Source organism: Caretta caretta, chromosome 10 (assembly GCF_965140235.1).
Source record: "Caretta caretta isolate rCarCar2 chromosome 10, rCarCar1.hap1, whole genome shotgun sequence".
In the NCBI taxonomy this organism is placed as follows: Eukaryota; Metazoa; Chordata; order Testudines; family Cheloniidae; genus Caretta; species Caretta caretta.
In genome coordinates, this window is record NC_134215.1 from 3,985,807 (window position 1) to 4,012,891 (window position 27,085).

At 51.3% G+C, this 27,085-nt stretch overlaps 1 protein-coding gene across 2 annotated transcripts in view; it reads left to right on the forward strand.

The window, feature by feature from the left end:
• Positions 1 to 27,085, forward strand: part of PKD1 (polycystin 1, transient receptor potential channel interacting) — a 140,689-nt gene that overhangs the window by 89,176 nt on the left and 24,428 nt on the right. For both annotated transcript variants that reach the window (XM_048866375.2, XM_048866376.2), the window contains exons 17-33: positions 1,855 to 1,998; positions 3,267 to 3,546; positions 6,157 to 6,373; positions 8,110 to 8,269; positions 9,802 to 9,954; positions 12,214 to 12,358; positions 13,333 to 13,932; positions 15,163 to 15,319; positions 17,326 to 17,578; positions 18,395 to 18,590; positions 19,923 to 20,093; positions 20,889 to 21,032; positions 21,468 to 21,678; positions 22,829 to 22,955; positions 24,278 to 24,394; positions 25,035 to 25,084; positions 25,520 to 25,722. In XM_048866375.2, the coding sequence (XP_048722332.2) occupies positions 1,855 to 1,998; positions 3,267 to 3,546; positions 6,157 to 6,373; positions 8,110 to 8,269; positions 9,802 to 9,954; positions 12,214 to 12,358; positions 13,333 to 13,932; positions 15,163 to 15,319; positions 17,326 to 17,578; positions 18,395 to 18,590; positions 19,923 to 20,093; positions 20,889 to 21,032; positions 21,468 to 21,678; positions 22,829 to 22,955; positions 24,278 to 24,394; positions 25,035 to 25,084; positions 25,520 to 25,722 (3,328 nt within the window). The remainder of the gene's footprint in view (positions 1 to 1,854; positions 1,999 to 3,266; positions 3,547 to 6,156; positions 6,374 to 8,109; positions 8,270 to 9,801; positions 9,955 to 12,213; positions 12,359 to 13,332; positions 13,933 to 15,162; positions 15,320 to 17,325; positions 17,579 to 18,394; positions 18,591 to 19,922; positions 20,094 to 20,888; positions 21,033 to 21,467; positions 21,679 to 22,828; positions 22,956 to 24,277; positions 24,395 to 25,034; positions 25,085 to 25,519; positions 25,723 to 27,085) is intronic.

Below are 27,085 nucleotides of genomic sequence, written 5' to 3' on the forward strand. Positions count from 1 at the left end.
CTTTCGGAGGGCTGGTACTTGCTTTTGCTGTCAATCGTTCCTACCCTTTTTTCCTTTTTAAAAAAGAAAAGGAAGTTTTTTTCAGGGCATGTTGTTTATGTCAGATTAAACCGAACACAGAGCGCATTTGCAGTCCGACAGCACTTATGGCTTATGTCAGAAACATTCATCATGGTGCGTTTGGCAATTAAGAGATGTAGTTAGTCTGAAAGTGGAAACTCTTACTGCCTGGATTTTTAAACCAAAGCCGGAGGATAAAGAAAAAAAAATTAAATTGATAGTTTTTCAAGGACATTCCGTACTATCAGCTTTCCATGCATGAGCGCAAAACAATGAATCCAGTGTCATAGGAAATTTGCAATGGCTGGAGGAATGAGGGAAGCTTCAATGCTCTTCCCTTTAACTTGGTGGAACACTTCTCCTCTTTTAACAGCCTGCCATATTAAACAATGTCTTAATTACTGCCTCTCTTTACATGCAGAATATTTATTATGCTAGGGCCCAGGCAAACTCCATACAGTGCTGCTTGGTAAGGGATTAAAGGCGTTTAGGAGAAGTACAGAGATAATACTCCACTAGGCAGGGGCTCTGAGGGAACGGGGATGCTAAAGTTCTTATCCCGTACAGCGCTTTGTCAGAGAGGCATGTTAGAGGTAACCAGGTGTAGGCGGTGAAGTTGAGAGGAACGTCTGGGACCACACACCGTCCTGTGGAAAAGCTGGCTGTCCTGCACTGCAGAGCAAAATGCATTTGATAGTCAGTAGGAGCTACTGTTCTAGCTTCTTTTATCATCTCTCATGTCTTTCAAGGGCATTTAAAAATGTATTTAGGATGCTGACAGTGTATACGAAGTAGTGACATAAAGAATGCACTGAACAGAGCCATGCAGGCCCAGGGCCAGATCCTGAGACCCAGCACAAAGGCCCAGGCTGAGCGCTGAGGATCTCAGCAGGAACAAGGGAGGAAGATGCTGCTGCAGGACCAGGGCCCACCGCATTCCCCTTCCATTGGGAAGAATGCCCAGGGGCCTAGGCAGGCACAGATCTGGGGCCTGCCCTGCACCCTCTGTATATTGGAGGACAGACAACCCTCATTGTTCAGGGCTCTGTGGCAAGCAAGTCCTGCCTCCCCCTTTTCACAGCCAGTTTCACTGGCTCAGGGCTTGCTGCAGCTGCAGACGAAGGGCCAAAGATTTGGCCCAAAGAAAATCAATGCGAGTTGCAGAAGTTTCCAGGGCCAGATGCATGCCAGATCTCAGATCCAAATAGACCTTCCCTCTCCGAGTTAGATGTCTTCTCTACAGAGCACAGGTTAGTCTTAAGTGGGGTCAGAGGGATTTTTTTTTTTTTTTTTTTGAAGGATGCCTCAGTTTAGCAACAGATGTTAGTAAAACCACAAGAGCCATCTTGGCATCCTACCCAGGACAATACACAGAAACTTCCAAAGCAACCCATTTTAAAAAATAAGGCAAAACAAAATCACCTAGTCTAGACTGGATCAATGTAGGGAAGTTCCAGAGATCCCAGCAGCGTAGTATCTAGGCCCTAAAGGTGAAATCCCTGTGTGGCTTATTCATGGCTTGTCCCACTAAAACCCTTTGGGAATCCTTAAGTGAACTTAAGCCATGCACAGGCCCCGTGCTGGTCCCTCTGCATAGGGGTGAATTTTACCCTAAATACATGTCATGCTGAAATGATGTGAACTCCAGTGCAGAGAACTGGGGACAAGGACGTTTGCAAACTAGTTAGAAGTTGATAGCAATATCCCCTTTGGCTTTTCTATGTGTCCTGGTTGCATCAGGCATGGAATGGGCATCTCCTGAGCTGTTCTCTTGCTCTTCCTCCCTCCTCGTAGGTGTTGATCAAGAATGGAAGGGTCCCCATTGTGTCCCTAGAATGTGTTTCCTGCAAAGCCCAGTCTGTCTATGAAGTCAGCAAGAGCTCCTATGTCTATCTGGAGGGCACCTGCAGGAACTGCCAGAATGACTCCAAGCTTGGGGTAAAGGGGAAGCTGTTGCTGTTGGAGGCAAAAACCGATCCAGTTCGTTTTCGGGGGCGGGAGGGGTAGAATTAAGTAAAAAATAACACCATCGCCGTGAACTCCCAAAGAGAAATGGAGCAGCAGGGCTCTGAGGCTTTGCTCAGTGTGGCCCCTTCGTCCACTGCAGTCCCCAGTGAATCGGCAAGAAGACTGACCTCCAAGGGGGTGACGCGTCAGCTTCTTAGAGCAGGTTCTGTTTGCAGTGAACCTCGGGGAGGGGCACTGACCCCATCACAGAGCCCCCCACGTCATGCAAAGCCTTGCCGCTGTTGAGCCTGCAAGCTTGCTGCAGCTGCCATTCGAACTGAGCTGCTCAGGTTCTGTCAGCAGCAGCTCCACCAAGTGGGCCTTCCCCTAGCCGTGCCCATACGGGTCTTCCCCAGGCTGTGCGAATCGTGTCCCAGTGCCGAGATCTTCTCAGTAACGGCCCCGGGAGTTGGGGAAATGTGGCCTCCCTCCATCAGAATGGCTCAACGCTACCCCAGGGCCATTCAAACCAGGATGCCCCTGCCACGGCACCGCCAACCTGGGCTCATGCACCTGCTCATTTCACATTCCTTTTGATTGAGATTTTAAAGTGTTTTCATCTCTCTGCTGTGTGGCCTGTCTGAGTTATTCTGGCTCAGGGAGTTGAAACATAGATCGCTCAGTCTGTTTTCTTCACCTCCAGCCACATTCCCCTCCCATCCGCGTACTGGGCTATATGCTGTTGGATGAAACAGGCTTTGTAAGTGAAAGTCCCACTGGAAACGCTGCTCTGTATCCCCAGTGAGCTGAGCGGTTTCCTGCACGGTGTTTTCCGGCTGCCCGTCTCGGTGTGTCTCGTTGTCACAGTTGTACGTTTGTACTATTGACAGTAACAATGCAGGACACATTCAACTTGCAGCCTGTAAAAGCAATGTTATCCCATGGAGATTCCACCACTGTTTAATTTGATTTCCTGTGTTTTGTGTTCTGTATTATGAAATATTTTGTCAGTGGATGATGTAATCCCAGAGACGAAAGTGGATCTCTCAGTGGAAATATTCCCACCAGACAGTTTGGAAGCTTTCCAGTTCTTGTTGCTTCAGCACATGAGAACAAAGCTGAATTATCAACTGCAAAATTGGCAGCCTTTGCCCCTAGATTCTATTTTTTCCCCTATAGACTCAGTTTGAAAACATTTTAGGGACATGACTTCAGATTAAACCAGAATTTCTCCCGTCTTTCTCCCTTCGTCTCTGTAGAGATGGGCAGCGCATAGCTTTAAAAACAAATCTCTCATCTTGGACAAAACCACCACTTCTACTGGCAACACCGGAATGAACCTGGTCTTACGGCCAGGGGCCTTAAAGGATGGGGAAGGATACACCTTTACCCTTCACATCACTGACCTCACAACTGGGGAGGAAGGTTACGCCTCCATTGACCTGCTCCCGAACCGGCCCCCGATTGGAGGATTGTGTCAGCTCTCTCCGAACGGAGAAGTCAGGGCACTGATGGCAAAGGTTCACTTTGAGTGTGCAGGTGAGAGCATGGTCGTGACAGTGCCAGAGATTAGCCTGGCATCTCTACTGTTCATCGGTGAGTGTGTTTCACACACCAAGTGAGTTGTCCAGATGCATGTATTCCTTGGTCCCACAGAATTCTCGCTCTTTACTCTCAGCTCCAGTTCTATTCCTAAAGGGACCTGTGGATAGGTCAGATTTTTCATAAGCAGACCCTTAGGTTTGCAAGTACCAGACTGCAGGCCCCGCTCAATTTTTGTACCCCAGGCATGCACATTCTAAAACTCATTTATGCAAGATTTTCCACATCTAAATCAAGTGGCCGAATGCCTATTAAGACAGTCAGTGCGCGTGGATTGTGTGTATAAACCTGGGTTTTGGGAGTAGGGAAAAAAGTGAGTGCCCAAAATTACATACCCACATTCAAACAACTCAGAAACTGGACACCACTTAGAGGCCACTCTGAAAATGTGGCCTGAATGATTTCTTTCTGCTTTCCCTACACAAATATAGTTTCCTTTCCTGCAAGCTATTTCTGACGCAGTCAGAGACAAAAATATCTAGCCCAATGATGCAAAAAGCTGACTGGTCCCTGTAACATATTGCTGTGGGCCAGCAAGTAAGTGTCTCTGAAACTCTCCCCCTCATGATTAGTATTAGAGATTCATGCTTTATTGTACATGAATGCTGGGATTCTATGTTTCCGATGGTAGGGCAAATTGGTTTCTAGCGCTAGTCATTCTTGTGATGGTGATCACATTGCAGCTTAAATCAGGGGGGAAAGCAAGAAGGTAATCAGAATGATGTGATTTTAACGTCCGGTATATTTTTATCTGCCAGCACTAATCATGAAAACTTTGTACCTTTGGCATTATAGGGTTTACGACTATTAGTAGTAATATTTGTTAAGCAGGGACAAAGTGCTGGATACAAAATGCAGATCAGTGGGCTATATCCAGTGTAATAAACCATTCATTCCCAAAGCTGGTGGGCCATACTCTGTTGGATTATAACAGGCCTGCACTGAGGTCTCAGGTTAATAGCAGCTTTTACAGGGCTTTTGTCTAGGACATTATATCTAGTCTGGGACCTTGGATATGTGCTGTATTCAGCCTCTGCAGTACAACAGAATCGTCCTGGTTTTGCTATTGCTCTTGAGTTATGGGGAGCATGTGGCTATTCCCATGGTGGCGTGTTGATTTCTTTAGGTCTCCTGAATGGTTAAAAGCTCATGCTTCAGGGTTTCAACTGGCCACCTCTAGGGGGACAGGAAAGGATATTTTACCCCCAAGGTATTCTAGGTTGTTTTGGGATTTTTTGTTGATCTCCTTCCTCTGAAGCATCAAGGCTGGCCACAGCCAAAGCTGGGCCATGGGGTGGCTTGGCCAGAACTCTGAGGTGGCACCAAGCATCCTCTCTCTCAGGGGCTTGGCTGTCTGGTTCTTGCTCACATGCTCAGGGTCTAACTGATTACCATAGGTGTGGCGACTTTTCACCCAGGTCAGACTGGCAGGGACCTTGGGGAATTTTGCCTGTCTCTGCAGTGTGTGGGTGCGGGTCGTGTGCCAGGATTATCTGGGTATATCATCCCTGCTATTGCAGGGGCCTTGGTGAACCTTGGTCTTGCCTATCCTCTGCCCGTGGCACATACTAGTCTAGTCTCCTGTGGGCTGTGATACTTTGGTCTCATTTCAGTGGTTGGGTTTACGCCGTGAGTGCTGGCTAGGGGTTGATGGCCTGTGATATACAGGAAATCAGACCAGATGGTCCAGTGGTCCCTTCTGGCCTTAAACTCTATGACCAAATGTTATAGGGCCCAAAATCCACATCAGAAAACCCCTAAACTTGAGAGAAATCCAGATCAGAGCTTTGTATCTCAGCAGAGGGACACTCACTGTGGATGGGGTGATGAGTACGACCGTACCAAATTCATGGTCCATTTTGGTCAATTTCAGAATCATGGATTTTTAAAATTGCAAATTTCATGATTTCAGCTATTTAAATCTGAAATTTCAGGGTGTTGTAACTGTAGGGGCCCTGACCCAAAAAGGAGTTTGGAGAGGGTGGGGGGGTGCCGCAAGGTTATCGTGGGGGGGGTTGCGGTATCGCCACCCTGACTTCTGCACGGCTGCTGGTGGGGCCCCGCCTTCCGAGCCGGGTGCCTGGCCAGCAGCCATCGCTCTCCGGCCTCCCAGCTCTGAAGGCAGCGCAGAAGGAAGGATGGCAATACTGTGACACCCCCCCGGCAACTCCCTTTTGAGTCAGGACCCCCAATTTGAGAAACGCTGGTCTCCCCCGTGAAACCGGTATAGTCTAGGGTAAAAGCACACAGATTTCATGCAGGGAGACCAGATTTCACGATCCGTGATGCATTTTTCATGACCATGAATTTGGTAGGGCCCTAGTGATGAGGGTAAAAAGGCAGGGGGAGTCAGCAATGTAACTCTGCACAGTATTATGCCAATCAAGGGATAAGAGTAGCAGAGAGGAGAAGAGGAGCACAGGCCCCTGTTAATGATGGATTTAAAAGCCTGATCCCTAGTGGTTAAGACAATGGCTGCAGCTACAGGCCTGGCTTGGTAGGTGCGCTCGGATCCCATTGACACTGCCCGGTGTGCTTGGCTTGCAGGCTGGAGAGACACGGAGGACGAAGAGGCCCCCTTGGTGTACATCCTCCTGGCCACTCGCTGCAAAGTGGGGCAATGTGAGGAGTTTGGCATGTACAAAGGCAGCCGCTCTGAGCACAGTGCCTTCCTCCCACCCGGCTTCAGTGCAAACAGATTCCTTGTGTATGTTTCCGTGCTCGTGCAGGATCAGCTGGGAGCTACGTTTGTGGCCCTCAACTGGTAAGGTGCTCCTATTACAGACAGGGGAAGCAACAGGCCCACAGCCCCACATGGTGAAGTGGGGCCGAACTGGGCACAAAATCCAGGAAGCCCTAATCACAGACCTGGGCCCTTGGCTGGATAACAGTGTGGCTTAACAGCTGTGCAGTGGGCATGTCTGTTCGAGGGCTATGGATCCTTTGTAAGCTGGATTCCTACTGCAACCGTGCCCACCTCAGAAAACCCCCCAGCACTGCTGGCAGACACAGCATTAGTGAAATATTGGGCCACAGAGACTGAGCTCCAGTCCTTACAGGTGGTCTCTCAAGGACTGAGTTAAGGCATAGTGGGATGGGAACTTGCATTCCAGCTGCCTCTGTCATGCCTGGTCTGTAGGTAGAGGAAGGATTTCACACTTCCTTCAGGTCCTCACAAGCACTAAATTCTCTGATAGACACACACAAAAATTCATTCTATTTTTAACCATCTGTCGATAGTGTGTGTGTTTCCCACGCACTTCCTCTCCTTATTCATTTTAATCAAACACAAGCACCATTTGGAAATCTTTTAAAGACCTCTTCGGGTACGTCTTAAGTTTTACCTCTCACCTAATAGACGTGGCCGCTAGACCAGTAAAGCTTGATGAAAGCTGCCTTATTAAGAAAGATCAAAAAGCCCCCTGCACACACATTTCCCCTCACCTGAGTTACTATTCCCGTGGCCAGGCCATTCATCTTGATTCACAGCCATGCTTCCCTTCTGAGGCATGGTGTCATTTTCAGGGAGATCCATCTATCTATTTTTTACAAGCAACATTGTTCATGGGCAATGCATCAGACAAAGAGGCTGTGACTGACTCGCATTTCAGTTGGGTGGGAGAAGAATTTAATGTTCCTTTCATACCCATAACAAATGGCTGCATTATAATTAATGGTTTACAGGGAAAGCCAAATGAATAAATGATACCTGGCCCATTTATCTTGGAGATCTCCCTGCTTGTGCTGCGAGCGCGCTCTGCATCCTGCCCCTCCTTTGCAGCCAGAACCCTTTAAAGAAAGTTGGAACCAGCAGGGAGCTGGTGCTTGGAATAACCTGGTGTCCCACTGCTGACAAGCAGGGGCAGAGCTGCGTTTAGCTCAAGTGGGCGCACTCCTGTGTTTGGATCTGGGGATCGCTGGGGCAGGTCCCAGCATGGGCTGATTTCTGACAATCTCATCTTTCATTCAGTAGTGAATAAACACAAGCCACCCCAGTGCATTAACCCCATGCACCTTGGGCCCCAGGGGACTAAATCCAAGCTACGAGGGCCCCCTGGATCCTAGAGGATTGACTCCTCTACAATCTAAGGGTTTAAGAATCCAGCTCACGAGTATCCCTTAGAGCCCAGAGGACTAAGCCAAAGGCAGAAGTGGACTGAAGACAGTTCTTGGGTGCTTCTTAAACTCCCTAAAACTGAACCCAGATCTTACTCCCAGGGTCAAACACTTCCCTTGTGCCAATCCAGTGGTTACGTGGCGTTACATGAGGGAGGAATTTGGCCCCTTATCTCAACTATTCAGAAACAGGCCTCCCTCTCCGGTGGGACTGGGGTCTGAGAAGAGCTGGTCCAAGCCTGGGGTCCGAGCAGAAGTCGGTGACGCTCAAAGGACTCTCTCTAGGAGCTACCAGGGGAAGGCCGGGGTGGGGAGTACGCCCATTGCCCTTGGTTCCATTCGACAGTCAGCTCTTTACAAACCGACTGCCTCTTCTTCTTCCAGCTCCATGACCATCACCCTGCCAGCCCCCGCGGCCGGAGTCCACAGCCTCTCTCACTGGCTCTACAATCAGACTGACACTGTGCTGCAGGGCTTGGTGAAGCAGGGGGACCCGCAGCACGTCATCGAGTACTCCCTGGCCCTCATCACCATCTTAAATGAGGTAAAGTAACGCTGTCTGCCCTGCCGCCAGCTGTGGTTGGCTGGCCACTCCTTTCCAGTCCATGAGCTCACCTTGGGCCTGAGGTGAACTGGCGGTTTCACCCGGTCTCCCAAGTAAATTAGTAGATGTTGGAGACCTGCGGTGGGGTGCTGGAGATCTGAGTGCGTCCCCGTCACGTGACATGTGCGTGAGAGCGGGGGCCGCCAAAGTAGGCCCAGGAGAGGGAAATGTAGCCTGCGCCCACCCCCGTAGCCGACTTTCCTCCTCCGGGTTCAGTCAGCCTTCCCTCACTGTCTTCTACCCCAAGTTTAAACACTGCGCTTACCCACAGAAACCTCATCCTGAGCTCTCCTTGGGCTGGCTGCCGCTAGGCTCTCCCTCTCCCGCTAGCCTTTCATACACCTGTGTGGGTGCCACTGAGACCTGCCTGGCCCAGCTGCCAGGATGAGTCAGCAGAACAGCTCTGCACCTGCACAAAGGGTCTTCCACAGGTGCCCAACACGTGGCCACAAAGTACAACTCATGACTTTTCTCTCTTAACATCATCTTCCCAGGCTACCCCCACAGCCCCTTTGTTCATTGTCACTCATCTCTCATTCAGGGCCCAGTCCTAGCAGGTGCCCAGTTCCCATACTCTTTTGTGGATCCCTCTTTCGTGCCGCAGATGAGTCTCGTCCCATCCTTGGAAGCCTATCAGTGTTGGTCCCTCAGGGTGTCACCACAGGGCTCCCCCTTCCCCATCCCTGAAGGACTGAGCACACGGCTTCCTCAGCAATCCCAGACCACTAGGTGAATGGGGAACAGGCCCTGACCTCCAGCCATGGACTATTCCATGGCAGTACAGTGGGCACAGATGCCTGTGCCAATCTAACCCACCTGGATTGTCCATAGCATAAAATTGTGTATCCCTAAAATGCTGTAAAGAGTCACTGTGCAGTTGGGGAGCCCAATTTTCAAAACATGGCCACTTACACAAAGCCTCCGGATTTCCACCTGGGTGCCCCGCTTTGTGCTTTGTTGTGTAAATGCCAGTTGTATGCAGCTGGGTACCAGTTTAAGCCTGCAGAACAGGGGTGTCCTATTAAAGTGCTTATTTGAATCACAGAATTAGACTGGAACGCTCTGTTGAAAGCTGGGCCTACCGAACCACAGCACAGGCAAGAGAGAAGAGATCTGATATGATCACACAGCAGCTCTGAAAAGTGACCATGGAGAGAGACAAGAATGTTCTCATAGCTGGCAGAAGCTGCAGAGGAGAAGACTCTTTCGCAGGCGCTGCAAGAGTGCCTCTTACCCTGTGCTACTGAGACTCTGTTTCCTGTCCTGCTTCCAGTTATATTTTCCACTGGCAGCAGAACGCAGAGGCTTTTTAACTTTCAAATTGTATCCAGCAGCAGCTCTGCCGAGAACCCAGATATCAGAGACTCCCAGCTGGAAAGTCATTAAATGCTGCAATGGAAATTTGTGGTTGAGTGCTAAAGCTCCTGTTCTGCAAGATTGTGATAAACCCCGCTGCTTTTGTTTCCCCTAAGCACGAGCACTTGATGCGCTCAGAAGCCGAGACCAGGAACGAACAAGATCTTCGCACCTGGACGAGGAGGAACATCACCGAGACCCTCATCTCCCTGAATGTGAACACTGTGGACGATATCCAGCAGATCTCCGCTGCCCTTGCTCAATGCATGGTATGGGACCCTCCGGCCTCATTCTGCTCTGACGCTGAGTGATGGAAAGAAAGGGTAGCTCTGGCCATTCCTTGTTCTGTTTCAGCTTCGCACACATACACACACATTGATCATATACAGAGGACAGTTATAATTTGTTGGCGACATCTGTAGGGCGTGTGTGTGTCTATCCATCCCTCTTTAAGTACAAGTATTATCACCATCACCCTTTTCTCATCTGTCATTCTAGAAAGGCAGCGAGAGATGAATATGTGCTCTCATCTGCTGCAGATGTTACCAAAAAATGTATATCTGTCCTCTGGAAACAGCCCTAGCACAGTTGCTTGGCAGCAGGAGGCTCTGAGCCTGTCATCATTTGAAGTATTGCATTCCACATTGTGGCAGCCTAGCCAATGGGCCCCGCTTCCCCGTGCTGGGGCTGCTCCCTGTTGGATTCAGGAGTGGCTTTTTATATTTCATCAGCTGGGCATCAAACGAATAAGCCCAGCTATTTAATGGGCTTGGCTTTGGCTGGCCAGCCAATCAGCCGGCTACTCCTCCTCCCCTACCTCTCGAAGGGGCTGTGAGGCTTTGCTTGCCCATCACCGTAATTTCTGAGCACCTCCCTCATACCCATAAATAGCTCTGCAAGCTCGCTCATTGGGAATACGGCCTGACATGAATCAAACATACCACTGCTGAGCATCACTCACAAAATTCTTGTCCCACGATCCCCTTTGCTTCAAACAGCTTATCCTGGGATCCTTCTCGCCAAACTCACTGCTTTCTCTTCTGCCTCTGGCCCTGCCCTGAACTCTGGCCCCAGACATCACTTTCCTCTGCTGGATTTTACTAACACGAGACACACTCGACCTCTTCTCCTGAGCCTGCAACCCAGCACCTGATCGGACTGTAGTGGCACTGGTCAGGGAATGGAATTTTTGTCCCAGGGTCAGGTCTGACATTCCCAGATTAGTTTTGGCTCCGAGCCAGAACAAAAAACCGAAATAGCAACCAAAAAAAAAAAAAAAAGGCAGAGAACAAAAAATTTGAAATTGGAAAAATAGAAACAAAAAGCATCATTTTCAAGTAACTTTTTTGTCTGGTTTTAGAAATGTTGGCTCAAAATAAACCTGCTTGTTTCTATTCTCCCTATTGGGGAGGGAAAAAAATGTTAAAATTGACATTTTTCCCCACAGAGAGTTTCTATTTTGACAAAAACCACATTTTCTGACTGGAAAATCTCTCATGTCAGCTCTGCTCCTTGGGTAACAGTCTCCCTGGGGCAGTTCTCCCAGGACTCCTTTTTGCTGTTCTCTCTCTTTCTTCCTCTGCTCTGTGTAACCTGTTTTCATCTTACATGCTGCTGCTGTCTATTTAGATAGTAAGATCCCCAGGGTAGAGAGAGGTCCTCTTATATCTCTGTAAATGGTACTGTATAGTAACAATGTACAAATACAAGCCATGGGGGCTTTCACACCCCTTCGTGCTGCAAGCTGTTCTGACATCTGTGGTGAATCCTCTGATGACAAAAAGAAGAGGAGCTGGGTGGTGGTAACCACTTCCATGTGTTTCATAGATTATTCCCATCGAGCCTGCCGAGTGTGCTGCAGACTCAAGCCTATGCTTAAAATGTAGAACGTTCTGTTTCTTAGACACATCTGGGAGTGGATGGGAGGGATGGTCATCAAAACTGGGTGGTGAAACCCCTCCCACAGCTCTAGGACGTGTTTGAATGTTGGAGATGGATTCAGTTAGAGCCAAATCCTGCTCCCATTGAAGACAATGGAAAAAACCCAACCGCCTCTGGTTGACGTCAACAGGAGTAAAATTCAACCCTGAGGTAACAACTTGAAAGAAGCAACAACAAGAGACACATTCACTCCTGGTGTCAGAACCAGGTGCTCTGCCTTGTGTTGGTACCTCTAGGCAGGCTATTATTGCAGTGTGAGTTACCTTGTTACTACAGTGTAGGGAACTCTAGACGTCCAGTAGGTAGGTAGATTATGGTATCCAGCGAGAGGGGTAAGTAGATGATTGGGGGGGGGGGGAATGGGCTTGGTTGCAGATAAAGTACAATCTGAAGAGAAATATTATAGATGTACGGTCCCAATCCAGCAGAGCTCCTAAGCACAGGCTGAACTAGACGCATGCAAGTAGTCTCAGAGCCAGAGCGCTCAGTACTTTGTAGGACTGAACCCAGTAAGTACCATGCACAGCTGCTACGGCCTTTGATACGGAATTGATTTCTGCTGGATTAGCCTGCATTTCTAATGGCAGGTGGCGAGCAAGGAGCTTCTTTGCAGATCATGTGTGACTGGGACCTTGAGCAAGCTGGAAAGCATGATGGCCATCCTCCAGGGTGAAACCACTCAGGGCATCATGACACCGACCGCCATCGCAGACAACATCCTCAACATTACGGGTCAGTTCTGGGGGGCCCCAAGCAACAGGGGGGATGTTCTCTAGGAGGAGTTCAGGGCACGGACGTCACTGCGTGGGGGAGGGGGGAAGGTAGATGTTAAAAGATGATCAGGGAAGGACCAGGCTAGAAAAGCTGGGAGAGATTTCTTAGGCCTTCTTCCGGCTGGGAGGTGTCCTGAGCAAAGGCTGGCTACAGCTGGTGTTTATCACAGAGGTGGGCCAGTGCCAAGCCCTCCATTTGAATAGCACCCCCACCTCCAGGCTTTGGGGGAAATCTGAATCCATAGGTTGGCCCCACCTGTAATTTATCATCTGTCTGATTTTCCCACTGTCATCCTGCTGCTGCCTGTTCCCTGCTGGGGCATTTGAAACCAACAGCCCCTGAATTAATGAAGCAGTTAATTCTCTAGGGAACAGCCCTTTCATAGGAAGCTTGAGGATAACAGAGGCAGCTTCCAGATGTGTGGGCTGCCATGCACGGCATCAAGCTGGGCTTCATCCTTGGCAGATGTGCTTATGGAAACTTCATTGGCCTTGGCAGATGACATCACATTCAGATTACCTTTAAAGAAAGGCCCTTTATTTGCATGCTTGCAGTGGGCTGTGTTTGTAATGGCATTACTCTTTATAATTCCAGAGGTTTGTTGTATTAGTTCTATGTGTCTATTTCCCTCTTTCCACTTTTCTCTCAGCCCTTTCGCAGAAGGAAGAGAAAGCCCACATTAGGATCTTGTAACTTGAGATCTTAACCACACCATAGGGTAGAGAAAACCCAGCGATGCGGTAGAGTGCTGTATGTGTAGCTATGGACGATGTCGAGCTTTCACTGCGGAAGGCCGTGTGTCACAATGCTGTAGTCCAGTAGAAAGCCAGTAAGAAAGGAGCTTTCCTGATGGTTGTGGGAAGGAGTTGAATGTTGCCTAGACTGTGGTACTCACTGCTTTTCCGTTTGCTGTTTTATCTCTCTCCTTACAGGGGACTTAATACACCTTGTCAACACAGTTCCACAGGAGTCAAAACTCCAGGAATTGTGCAACGATCCCCACCATGTGCTGGTAGCTTCCAAAGCCTACAGCCTGTCCTCCAGCCTGATGCGCATCCTCATGAAGTCCCGGGTGCTGAACGAGGAGCCCCTTGAACTGGTGGGAGGAGAAATCGTGGCAAAAGGCAAACGGTCTGATCCCCTCAACTTGCTCTGCTATGAGAACACGTTGGACTGCCAGTTCTCCATCCCCCAGGCCTTCAACACCACCTTCTCCGACCTGACCGACGTGATCCAAGTCATGTTCCGGGTGGACTCCAACCCCTTCCCCTTTGGCTACATTAGCAACTACACTGTGTCCACAGAGGTGGCCTCCATGGAGTTTCAAACCAACAATGGGACCCAGATTCCCATTGGGAGTCTGGATGCAGAAAAGGCCATCACTGTGATGGTATTGAACAATGGCATGACGAACATCTCCGCTGGCTCTGCAATCATCCAGGGAAAGACTTCGGTGAACCTAGTTGTTACGACAGAAAACAACAACAGAGAAGCAGGCTTGCATTTCCAGCTCACCTACAGAGTCTTAAATGGTAGGTACTGCACTTTTTCTGCTGTTCAATATACTTTTCATCTAAAGGGCTGAGAGAGCACAGGACCTGGGGCCTGCATGCTAAACGAGATCTTACAAGGCTGGGATAAGTCGAGCACAACAAGTGAGCACGGTGCAGCAAGGGATCAGAACTGAGAGCTGCACCGCAAGTCACAGCCATACGGGAGTCACTGCCCCAGTGGGACTAGAGCTCAAATCCTTTGCTCTCCAGGAACACAGGCCTGAACCACTGGAGCCCAAGGAGAATCCTGTTGGCATATAGCAGCCTCAGAGCTTAGTCTGTGTGTTCCAGTGACGTTGTGCAGGGTAGATGCTTTCCAAATGCTCAGAGTCTAGCTGCACTAGTACTGGTATATTATAGTCTCTGTGGACTTCCAGCCACTAGAGGATCATGCTTAGGATTCCCATTCCCTGCTGCAGAGGGGCAGGGTGATGCCTAATTAGGGAGCCGGCCGGCATTCCTCTGAGCCCAGGAGCTGCCGTTCCACCCAGCCCTTCCGCAAGCTGCACAACAAGTAGTGGAGGAAGTTCCTCACTCTCACCCCTGCGCCCTTGCAACAACCTGGCAGAACCTACCCCCAGGTTTGACTAGGGCATGTCAGACGTTGCAGGAGACGCTGCCTTTGTCTGGCTGCTCTCGCCCTGCACACATGGTGCCACTCTCCTCTTCCAGGAGGACTGTCAGGCTGGGCCGGGCCGGCTCCCGCTGACTTCTCTGACACAGGGTCAGACCCCAATGGAGCATTTCCCCCTTGGAGGGCTGGAGCTAATGGTACACAAATGCGAACTGAGCTGCGCGGCGAGAATGGTCCATGGGTTACCTCTGGCGCTAGTGACACATTAAGTTACAGCGGGACTGAGCATTTGTTCCTCAGCACCAAAGGCCCAGTCCCACACTGTGCGGAGCAGCCTCCCTCCCTGCTGAGGGCAATGGGAACGGAAGGCAGGTAAACCCTTAGCAGCAGGTGCTCAGCACCTCTCAGGATGGATCCTTCCGACCAGACCTGTACGGGCTGCTGACACGCAAACGTGGTACCAGGAGCAGTGGCATTTCGCAGTCGCTTCTGCGTAAACATCACAGGTCCAATCTAGCAGTCCTCACTCAAACAAGACACCTGCTGAAGTCAGCAGGATCGGGGCCTGTGCACGTAAAGCCATGCTGGGTGTCTGTAAAGTGCTTTCCGTTCCCTCTCTTCCCCTTGCTGCCCAGATCGTTACATCTCGAGCGAGCTGGAGCCGTTCATCGCAGCCTACCTCTCTCCCTCGCCTGCACCCAGCGAGCACAACTGCAGCGCGGCCAAGAAGATCGGGCTGGAGGCTGTGGAGAAACGGGACCACAAGCGCTACACTTTCTTCATTTCCCCCATGTAAGAGAACCCCCCCCCCACTCCCGCCTTGTAACCCCTAGCCCTGGCTCTCACTCGTGGCTTTAGACCATAAGCTTTTGGGGGCAGCTTACCCATTCTGGCGTCAGGCACATCTGCTGCCTCGGTCTCCCCTCGGTCGAAGTCTGGTTCCTGCCAGCATACGCGTCCCTCTACTGGTAGGACAGTTTGGTGCTTTTCCCCTTCTGGCCAAACGGAGGAGGCTTCTCCTTCCAGGGAAAGCAGCATCCCAGACAGAGTCCCAGTGTAGTTACTATGACCCTCCCCCCCAGGTTCTTTACTAGGGCCCAGCCCTCCACTGAGCACCTGCCCAACTTCTCCCCACTCAGGGGAACAGCCTCCAGCCTCCCAGCTCTGCAGCTCCTTTCCCAGTAACCTTTTCTTCCTTCAAACCCCCCCCCCCCGGCCCCGCCCCAGCTCCAAGCCGGCCTTCAGCACCCCTTCTCCAGGCTCAATTTATTCACCCTACTGAGGCAAGGGGTCTGCACCACCTCCCTCTGTGGGGGGGTCACCACAGCAGGGGGCTCATTCCCCAGAACTCAATGGCTCCTTCACCCGGATGATGCAAGCTGAGTAAGGGGCTTGCTTCCTCCCCTCCCTTTCAGGGAACACCTACTTGAGCACAGGTGCCAACCTAGACCTCAACCCCACACGGCTAATGTGCTGCCCAGGCCTCTTCCTTCTCATGCTCCATTCACCTCGTAGCCCCGTCTGGATTCTGTTCCCAGGCCCCAGCCAGGCTCCTTGCCCTTAGCCCATCCTGGTGGCTGCTCCAGGTCTGCCTGTCCCTGGACGGCTATTATGGGGCCGCTCACACACCAGCCCTCTCCCTGGAACCTCTCTCCTGAGTAAGCAAGAGGCTTGCCTTATATACTGCAGTCACTTGACTGTCACCTGCCCCCGTTTCCCAGCAGAGCTTGCTCCCAGTTTTGACATGTGATTCAGAGAACTACACATCCCAGAATGCTGGTGCATTGGAACGGCCCTTGAAAGGAACAGACTGCCCTGTTACAGATGCATTAATGGTTCAGCACAGATCACCTACTGTACAGTGCCACAAAACTTAGGGTCTGGAGGAGTGAGCTAGGCACTGGGTGGTCCTGAGTTCTAATACTGACTCTTGGCTTACTGTGTGGCCTTCCGCAAATCACCTTTGGCCTCTGTTCCTCATTTTCCCCATCTGTAAAATGGGGATATTGATACTCATTCACCTACCTGCCCACATAGTTCTGGTCTGCATGGCACTTTGAATATGCAAAATTCTATATAAATGTTTAGTAGTATTATTGTACTGTTAGATTTTGGGATCCCACCTTTCTTTTTTATTGCATTAATCATCAATATAACTTCAGTAGTTGAAATATTTCTTTTCTTTTTTTCCCCACAGCAATAAATGTTTACACCTCCCATTATTTACGAACCACTCCTAGGTGTTACCCAAGAAGCAAGTTGGTGGACTGGGAATAGGTGGGGCCAGGGTAGAGCCACTGTTGTCTAATTTAGCATGGCTTCCAGGGCTTTTGGTCACAAGATTCTCAAAGAGGGATTCATAGTCTTAACGAACAATCCTTTCCCAGGAAGCGTCTCATGGGTCAGGGTAACGCAGTTAAGGGGTGGTGGGGTAGCTGTGCAAGTCTAACCACCGGTTCGCTTTTGCAAAAGAGGAGAACGTGCCATATAATTAGTGCACCTACCACACCGGGCTCCTTGTCCATGACTAAAAGATGTACAAATAATAAATAACAAAGCCTTGGGGAGCCCATGGGTTTCCCCACAGCAAAAGGACTCTGTAAGTTACTCACCATTAGTAGGATCCTTTTTCCTATGTCACTTTGCACAGAAGTTGGTATGGAGTACATTGCTCTCCATGCAGCAGGCTGTTTGCATGGAAAGACACTTGTGTGCCATAGATCGGCTCAGAAGAGGGATTTGCGGCTCAGCCAGAGGCTGGCGCATAAGCAGCCCCATGCTTGCTCTTCTCTTTTTAGCTCTGACGACACCACCAAGGACTATTACTTCAACATCACAAACCATTTCAGCTGGTCGCCGGTGGAGGTGACCCTGAGTCTGTACACCTCCTTGTGCCAGTACTTCAGTGAGCAGGAGATGAGGTGGAAGACGGAAGGCATCATCCCATTGGAGGAGACCAGCCCGAATCAGGCTGTGTGCTTAACCCAACACCTGACAGCCTTCGGAGCCAGCCTGTTTGTTCCCCCAAACTCCGTCCAATTCATATTTCCTGTGAGTAAAAACAAACACCAGACACTGGAGCTTTCCTGCACATGGGATAAATTAGCAGCTCGCTGGCTTTTGAATGTGCCCGCTTGAAAAAACAATGGCTGCTCTCAACACATCTCACGAGCTAAGTAGAGTCATGCCTGATCTGTGCTTGGATGGGAGACCAACAAGCAAGACTGAGGCTAGTGGTGTTCCTCTCTCTGGGTTGCCCCCGCATAGTCCCCTTGGGAACTTTGCTGTTGGAGGTACCTTGTTTCAGAGAGACGCGCACATTGATCCTGACCAGTTATAGTCATTAAAAAGCCAATAGCACTTTTACTGAGTGGAGGGTGGTTAAGCCCCAGTGTCCTGGCCAAATTCTGGTTGCATTTTGCTTACCTTATCGTTTTTGCCACTGTTTCAGTTGGATACGGAGTTCTTCCCTTCCTGCCCAAAGCTGTTGCATAGTTTTGTTTTATACTTTTAGAGGCTGCTCCTGCCAGGTGCTCTGTGCCTCCTGATGAAGTTCAGTCTTCTCTGTAGCTCTGTAAGTGACGTCAAGGGGAGCTTCAGGCGCTCAGCAGTTTGCTGCATGAAGCCCCGTACAGCTGCTGAATTCCACTCCAGAGGTGGATGCATTTCAGCAGTGAGCAAAGTGATTGATATGCATATGCATAGTCTGTACTCCAGTTAGGGAGCCTGCAGGATGGACGTCACTATGTAAGATGAAGATATTTGTTAATTATTGTTATTGCAATCAGCGAGGCAGTGAGTGTGAGGCTGTGAAGTGAGGAGTTTGGGGAGGGAAAAGCATCTTTCAGTATCTTTCATTTTGCTTAGGCTCCTGGCCCAGGTCTCAACTACATTGTTTTGCTGACCTGTGCCGTCTGCTTTGTGACATACTCTGTGGCCATGCTGATTGTGCACAAACTGGACCTGATTGACATTAACCGAGTGGGGGTGATTCCATTCTGCGGGAAGAACGGGATGTATAAATATGAGATCCTGGTGAAAACCGGCTGGGGCCGAGGATCAGGTCAGTAACAGCGTCACTCTGGAACGGCTGACTGTGGGTTAGCCTCCATACTAGTCCCTTGAGACTTCTAGGCACCGCATCACAGCAAATCCCCCTGCATGGCACAGAACTTTCCTAGGGTTCTCCGGAGCAGTGAGGGAGGGTGGCCCTTGAGGATCTGGAAGGGGTTGAGTTATTCTGCCATGGTCCAGCTCCTTCTTGCAATTCTGCTGAAAGCGCCCACGTATGTCTTTGAGACGTTTTCAGTTCAGGCCAATTCAATGAGACTTTGCTGGCAAGATGAGATGCCGCTGCATAAATAGAAAACAGAGCCCTCAGGTAAGTGTCAAATATAAAGATGATCCACACAGGATGGGTCTTCATACTGGGCTTGGGGTTTGAGCCCATGTCCATTTGCCAGCCGTGGCTGTTCCTAATCAGGGGCGATGGCTCCGCAACATGATACCCTCTTGCTCCCGTCTCCCAGGATTAGGCACGATTTCTCCTCCTCTCATTTTGTTGAGGTGTCTCTCGTGATTCCCGATTATTTCAGGGAGAGCGTTGAGTTTTACTCCCAGCTGGCCCTTTGGGGCCAGCACTGCCATAAGACAGAGAGTTGGATTCTCTCCTGCTTTATTATATGCATTGCCAGCACAATTAATCACTTCGTTCTGGTCCCTGAGTCTCTCTTAGCAGCAAGGAGGAAGGAGGCAGAAAGCTGGGCTTTAACATGTTGGGCTGGGATAGCAGCCACAACCGCTAGAAATATCATCTTTGGACTTTGAAACGCAAGCGGATATAACCTGGGAGCGTTGATTGAGCGTCTGCACGGAATGCCACGGTGTCACTGTCAGAGAGCTGCTCTCATTGGCTCCAGTGGCTTCCCTGGGAGCAGGCCTATGCCCTGTAACCACGTCTGGATCCTGATAGGCGAGCAGGGGACATTTAGGTGGCCCAGGTGAAACAAGGAGTGTCTGGCAGCTGGTCCCGGGGAGTAGTCAAAGAAAACAAGCCTTTCAGCCACTCCATGGAAGGAACATCCAGAACAAACATCTCCTCCCACCAGGATGTCAGCAAGTTAAAGAACATTAGATCACATCCCATCTCAGAAGGAAACATACTAAAGCCCATGTATCAATCCGATCTCACCAGCCGACTCTTCCAAGCTGTGTGTAACCCTATCTCTGGGTGTGGGGAGGCCAAGCAGCAGCCTTGGATACAAGCATATTAATTTCTTACAGGTCTCCGGGTGGCCTCTCAAAAGGGCCATTTCATTTGGTCATGGGGTTGGGGGAGAGAATTCTGCACTGGATGGGATCTGCCGAACTGAGCCTTCCTGTTAACTCCTGCCAGGTACCACCGCCCACGTGGGGATCACCCTGTATGGCATGGATAATAAAAGCGGTCACAGGCATCTGGATGGGGAGAACGCTTTCCACCGCAACAGCCTTGATGTTTTTCAGATTGCGACGGAGCAAAGCCTGGGCAGCATCTGGAAAATCCACATCTGGCATGACAATAAAGGTGAGGCCTGGGCAGGTGTGCCAGGTTTGAACAGCTGTGACGATCACCATTGGGTTGGTGATTTACACTGGTGTAAACTGGTTTGAGATCTGAATCCGACCCGTGGTATTCGATGTTCTTGCAAGGTTTCTGCCTGTGCCACTCTTGGCTACCCCCAGAAATCCTGCATGAGCAGCTATTCTTGCACAGGGGATTGTGCTGGGAAGCTGATGAACTGTGGCGGGTAACTAAGAACGTTCCCTGCCTTAGCACACACCACACTGCGGAGAGACATCATTGTCCAGTGGTCAGGGCATGGGGCTGGCAGCCAGGGGACTGGAGCACTAGCCCCAGCTCTGTCACTGCGTTTCCTTGGGAAAGTCTCAAAGCTACGTTTGCAAAAGGACTCCAGTGTTGAGTGCCCAACAATAGACAAGTAAGCGGACGTTTTCCAAGGGGGTTGCCTGGAATTAGGTGTGTACATCTACGTGCAGGCCTCAAAATGCATGGCCTGATTTTCACAGATGTCCTTGGTGCCTCGGCTACTGCAGATTAGGGCTATATTCTGTTTACCTACATCTGTAAAGTGCTTTGAGATTGAAGTGTGCACCCTTCCAGAGTGCTCCATACCATAGCCCCTGCGTGCCACCCAGTCCCTGTAGGGATGAGGAGTGTGATTGAGAAGCAACTGACTGTTCTTACTCTCCTGATCTCATCCACGGGGCTGTGTAGCTATTGATACTGCATGGCAAGCCCTGCGCTCTGGCAGAGACATGGTCTGCCATGAGCCACGTCTCTCTGTTTCCCTGCTTTTAGGGCTCAGCCCTTCTTGGTACCTGCAGCACGTCATAGTCCGAGACCTGCAGACCAGCAAGAGCGACTTCTTCCTGGTGAATGACTGGCTGTCCGTGGAGAGCGAGGAGAATGACGGCATGGTGGAGAAGGAGGTCTATGCCGCCAGTGAGTGCTTGGCTGCTGGGACATGGGGCCTGGAGCAGTCAGTGTTCATGGGATAGGAGGAGGAGGGCAGGGCAGCTCCTGGGACTTTGGGACTTGTTATTTTGTAGGGAATGCCAAAAGAGTGACTGTACGGACACCACCATGGGTTCCCCTGTCAACGCCCTCATGCTGGCTCCAGATCAGAGGTGCTCTGCTGGCTTCTTTCTGCCTTTTACCTGCTCTGGCTCAGTCTTCTCCACTGCCAGAGTGTACATGGCAGAGTGGGAGGCCCCCGTGAGCGCCAGCTCTGGGGGATGGGTCCCGGCCAGCACAGGCCCCTGTGAGCTCCAGCTGTGGGGGCTGGTAGATCTAGGGCACAGAACGGCCCCCTCTGCAGTGTGTGGCTCTCACCTGCTCATCTCAGCCTGACCCTGGTTCTCTTTTCCCGGCATTCAGGCGAGACGGAATTGAGGAGCTTCCCTCGGATCTTCGTGGCTGAGCTGCAGCGGGGTTTCTTCGAGAAGCACATCTGGCTTTCCATGTGGGACCGGCCCCCACGCAGCCGCTTCACTCGGGTGCAGAGAGCCACCTGCTGCTCCGCCCTCATCTTCCTCTTCCTCTGCGCCAATGCCGTGTGGTACGGCGTGGTGGGAGACGTCAGTCTCAGGTAGGCTGCACATCCTACCGCGCTGCTCCTGGTCTCTCGGGATCACCTAACCAAGCCTGTGCCCTGGTCCTGCCAGAGGCAGCTGGCTGTCCTGCCTGGTAATGACCTGTGCAGTCACGTGGCTGTGTGGCACATGGACCATGATCCATCCTGTGAAGCCCCTGGCCGTTGATCTATCACCTCCCTAATGTTCTCCATTTCCACCAGCGTAAAGGAAAAAGAGCTCCCCAAACCTCCCTACCACAAGAATCTGTGAATTGTTCCCACGCTCAGATACCCTCAGGATGGGCGTCATAGAAGAGACTGGATGGACAGATCTTGCTGCCCCTTTCTCTCTTTGGCTCCAACTTACCACCTTGAAACATACCCTGCCACCACCACCCCTCTTATCTTTGCCTGTAGAGCAGTATTTCAGACCTTGCCAATACTCTCCCTCCTGATACTTGTGAAGGGGGCTAAGCAGCAGCAGCCGTGAAGATGTCCCGCTTGCTCTAGACACAAGTGCCGTGCGTGGCAGAAAGCAGGAGAGACACACAGCTCCTGGGTGTAATTTTTCCAATCGCCCAACCCTGATTTATTCTGTGGTTCGAGACTTGGGAGGCGCTTTATATCCTGGTAAAAAGCAAAGTGACAAAGCCTCTGAAATGAGCCCGAGAGAGAGAGGGACAGAGCTGGGACAAGTTGAACAGAACAATTGCCATTAAAGGGAAACTCTCAGCGTTGAACAAAAATCAAGAGGCAGAGGAGGTCAGCAGCAGCTGCAGTCGTTTGCTACATAATCAGAATTTTGCCAGACCACAATAGCCCTTCACTTTGGTACTAATAACGCCATGTGAAAGGCTTTCTGCTGCAGATCCTCCAATTTAGGCAGGTACCTTTGATACATGTGAGGTACCGTCCACTTCAAATCAAATCCTGTTGATTTCAACAGAAGTTAGAACCTAAATACCTGTGAGGATCTGAGTCTAAGCCAGGGCTCTATTCTGCACTTCTTGCACACCCAAAACTCCCAGGGGAGCCAGCAATGTCTTCTCGACAGTGTCCCGTTAAAAATGACTTTCCCTTCCAAACACTGGCTCCCTAGTTCAGGTGGCGACACAGGTGATATTGGTTCTGACATCTCTCTCCTTCTTTTCCTGACCTTTTCCAGTAACGTGGCTGTTTCCAACCTGATCCCACTTAGCGTTGACACTGTGGCTGTTGGTTTGGTGTCTAGTGTTGTGGTCTATCCAGTGTACCTGGTCATTTTATTCCTCTTCAGGATGGCTCGTAGCAAGGTAACAGGGAAGAAAAATCATTGACTTTCAAGGGGTGCTTTACGACAACAGATTTGCTTACAGAGGGCCAGCGTCTGTCATCCTTACTCCCATTGTGTTGCATCTTACTTCAGGAGTAACAGCATGGACATGAGTAAGAGGCACAGAATCTGGCCCATAGCGATGCTACAGAAGCATTCTGTGCACGTACAAATAGCAGCTTTGAAACTCTCTGCCACAGGAATTCACTGTGGCCAAGGAATTAGCATGATTCAACATTGGACATTTATATGGATAGCAAGACTTATAATAGTTAATACTAGTTATAACAGTTAGTAGTGAGAGCAGTTACAATAGTCAAGGCTAACTGAGTCTGGAGGGGACATTAAACCTCCTTAGCCAATTTCTGACTATTAGTGATCAGGATGAGATCTAATGTAGGGGGCAAATTATCCCACTGCAGCGTTCTTATATTTTCCTTTGAAGCCTCTGGTACTGACCATTATTGAGACGGGACGCTGGCCTCCATGGCCCTCGGGTCTGATTCAGTCTGACAGTGCCTATGGTCCTCTTTTCCTTCTGTGGATTCTGTAGCCATACTTGTGTTGTAATATGGCTCCCACCAGCTCCCAGCTAGCTACCAGATGCTGTGGTGATGGATACGTTGGAGATCTAATGACGTACCACTGTAGGTGAAGGTCCCGCTGTCTGGGCAGTACGGTGGTTATGCAGCCACAAGAGGATGATCTGGGGCTATAGGGACTGGCTAGACACAATTAGGCAGCCCCATTAAGTACCACAACCAGCCATTATGTGGTTGATAAGCGACATTCCCTTCCTAATTTCCTTAAGAGCACACAGGCTCAGCAGGAGATTGCGAGCCGTTCCTGTGCTGGGACGCCCTTGGCTAGGGGAGACTGAGGGGCACCAGGCAGGCAACCAGGCAATTGGTGTCATTTGACGTGTAAAGCCTTGGCCAGTGAGAGCTGCCCCCTGGGAGGTATTCGAAAAACCCACATGGGTTTGGGGCGCTCCCCTAGTTTTGCCCTCACTGTTGCCAGGCAGGCCATGGTTGCCTGCTTCAGGGTGCCCATGGGGTCACACGTCCTGTTGTGCTACCAAGCCATTTATTTGCTGGTGTAACACATAAGGCAGGTCAAGAGCGTCTGCTCGCTGATCTAATGGATGGGGCAGCGGAAGGGGGGTGCTGCGGCCTGGAGTGCCAGTGTAGGTGGTGTCGGACCTAGAGGGGCAGCGGTGGGGCCATAAATTAATTATACAAGCGAGACCTAGTTCTTAGCCAGAACAATGGCCTCACCCTCCCCTCCCTGCCTCTTGTGCAGGCGTCCATCAGCCACACCCTGACCCACTCGGACCAGCAGTCCTTGGAGATCGATAATTACCTGGACTCCTCCCTCCTGGAGAGCTCCTTCCTCACCTTCCCCGGGATCCGGGCCGAGGTAAGCAGGTGACGGGAGGCCTCTCCTGCCTAAAGGCGGTACAAAGCAGGCAGTTCTTTGTGCTTCCCCCAGCCCCCCTGGGCGCCGTTCAGCCTTCTTCTGTCCCTGCGTGTGGCTGCAGAGCGGCGTCAATCCCTGGCCCATGGTTTAATGCAGCGTGGTACAGGGAAGAGTGGAGCTGGCACAGGGTCCTGCCCCTGGCTGAGTACCTGATGAGTCAGGGAGGGTGGAAGCCATGTAGAGTGGGATCAGCATGCGCTCACGCCCCCTCCGGCCCCCAGGCCAGTTCCAAGGCACTTAATGATACTCAGCATACATCCAGCACTTTCTGCCCGATACACGTTAACACCCTGATCGGCCCAACACCCCGGTGCACCCTCGCCTTCTACAGTGGGAAATGGAGGCTGAGAGGTGCTGTGAATTGCCTAAAGCCATAGAGCGAGTCAACATCAGGGCCAGTGTGTGAGTGCCTGGCTCCCAGTCCTGTGCCCAGACTGCGAGGCTGGCCCCTCCCCGGGGCCACTTCCCCTGCCTGACCCCCCCTGGAGAGCCCCACCCCTGCTGTGTTGATCAGCTGTGATTTTAACCAGAACCCAGCCAGCGATTGGTGACTGAAACTTATTCTGCTCCTTCCCCACAGGCCTTTTCCGAGCAAACCAAAACCGATTTGTTCCTAGACGATTCAAAGAGGTGAGCGAGCTGCTGGGGCTGAAAACCGGCAGGGAGACTGCATTTGTAGGGCCTCGGAGCACGCGCACACAGACACCTTTTCAGGGAAGACAGTAAATTGTGGGTTGGGGAGCCTGAGACATCAAGCCCTGATTAACGTCAGTGGGCAAAAGGCTCAGTTTTATTGTAGTTGGTCATTTTTTGCGGCTCAGAGGTGAGGCGCGTCTGCCAGCTTTATTGCTACACTAGGCTGCCTTTTGATTTCTCCCAGGGACACGGGTTCTGCCCTGCTTGCATGTATTGATTAGCAATTGCAATAAATGAACGTGACTGGAAGGCAGGACGCTGGCTTCTGATACAAATCTCGCTGGAGACCATTATCCCGGCTATTAATACACAGCGCTCTCTCTCCCGCTGCCTACCTGGGACCCTCCCGCTCTGCCTTCCGTCCCGCAGTCTGATTCGGTGGCACTCCAGCGAGGCCCTGCTCAACTGGCCAGATCTCCTCAGCGACCCCTCCATCATGGGCAACACCATCCAGAAGCTGAAGCGGGGACGGGCCAGCCGCCATCTGGGGCTCGAGGTGCCCCTGCCGGCTGAGGAGGACAGCTTGTCGCTTGGCCTGCACCCAGGGCAGACCAAATACTTCTCTGCCTCAGGTAGGGGTGAGAGCAGCGTGATGCAGCACTGGCGGGGCCTGCTTGGCTCCAGTAGCGCTGCTAGGGAGGGGCATTTGGCCTGAGCGCTTCCCTCCTGTCTAGCACTTGCCACCCTGGGCAATTATGCCTGGACACAGAGACGGAGTAGGGTGCGTTTTGTGCCTCAAAACACCTCTTTATTGCCAGTCCTAAAGTCAGTGACACCTCCCATTTCCTGGGGCCAATACACCAGCCTTCACAACCCCTGCCCTTGACCACGGTGAAAGGGGACGGTGCTAAGATAAAAGTCCTGGGCTCCGTCCCTTGACTCAGACAGGCGATTGGCCTGAGTGAAGGCGTCTGGATTCGGCCCACCTAGTGCCGATGGCGACTGAAGAGTTGTGCTCAGGGCAGCAGGGTTATCGCTGCCTCCTTCGGCCAGGGAACCCTGCGATGGCTCCTCAGGGCTGGCACCACGGCTCCCTGGCTGAGCAAAAGGTCATTTGGTTCAGCCCAAGTGATCAATTGACCCATTTCTCTGCATGTTGGGAGTCCGAATCCAAATGCGACCAGAGTGGGTCAAGGACTCGGGACTGCAGCAAGTCGGGCTGCAAATCTTGCCCGGAGCAGGCTGTCCCCAGCCCTCAGGGCATGGGAAGGAGGCACTGTGGCCCTCAGCCATCACACTGCTCCCCTGTGTCTGAGCATGACCTGTTCCTACCCTGGCTTGCACTGCGCCCCTCCCCACACTGTCCTGTGCCAGCAGCCAGCTCTCATCTTAGCAGAGGAGCTGCACTTTAACTGAAAAAATCCCCCAGGATCAGGTTTGCATTTGCCTCAGAGCTCTTTAATATGGGGCCTGTAAAAGCAGAGGAGCTAACGCCCTAGGAGATGGGCAACAGAGAGCTATCCTGCGCTGGCCCGGGGCAGCTGAGCTGCAGATGCAGACCTGTTTGCTGTCACGCCTGGCCCATCATCCGGGCTATTGCAGCATGGGCACCCACGGAATGCAGGTCGGTCGGACTCCGGGCCCAGGGGCTGCTTGAACCTGGTGCTGCTCTCACGCCCAGGGGGCGAGTCCATTGAACCCATGGCATTACCCTGCTGTCAAATCCCTGGGAGCAAGGGGAGACTCTCACACCCAGGGTGTCTGAATTCCCCAATGACCTGTGCATCCTCATTGGTCATGGAGCACCAGCATCCTCATCCGTGAGCCCCTGAAGTGACCCTAAAAGAGGGTGCTCCCCAATTCGTGCCTCCATCCCAACCAGGGTGCCCAAGCAGGTTCACACTGGGTGCAGGAGTGATGGTGGGGAGCCATAGGAGGAGGTTCAAGGTGGCTGTGCAGGAGGGGACCCCGATAGCCTCACCTATGTGGAAACTG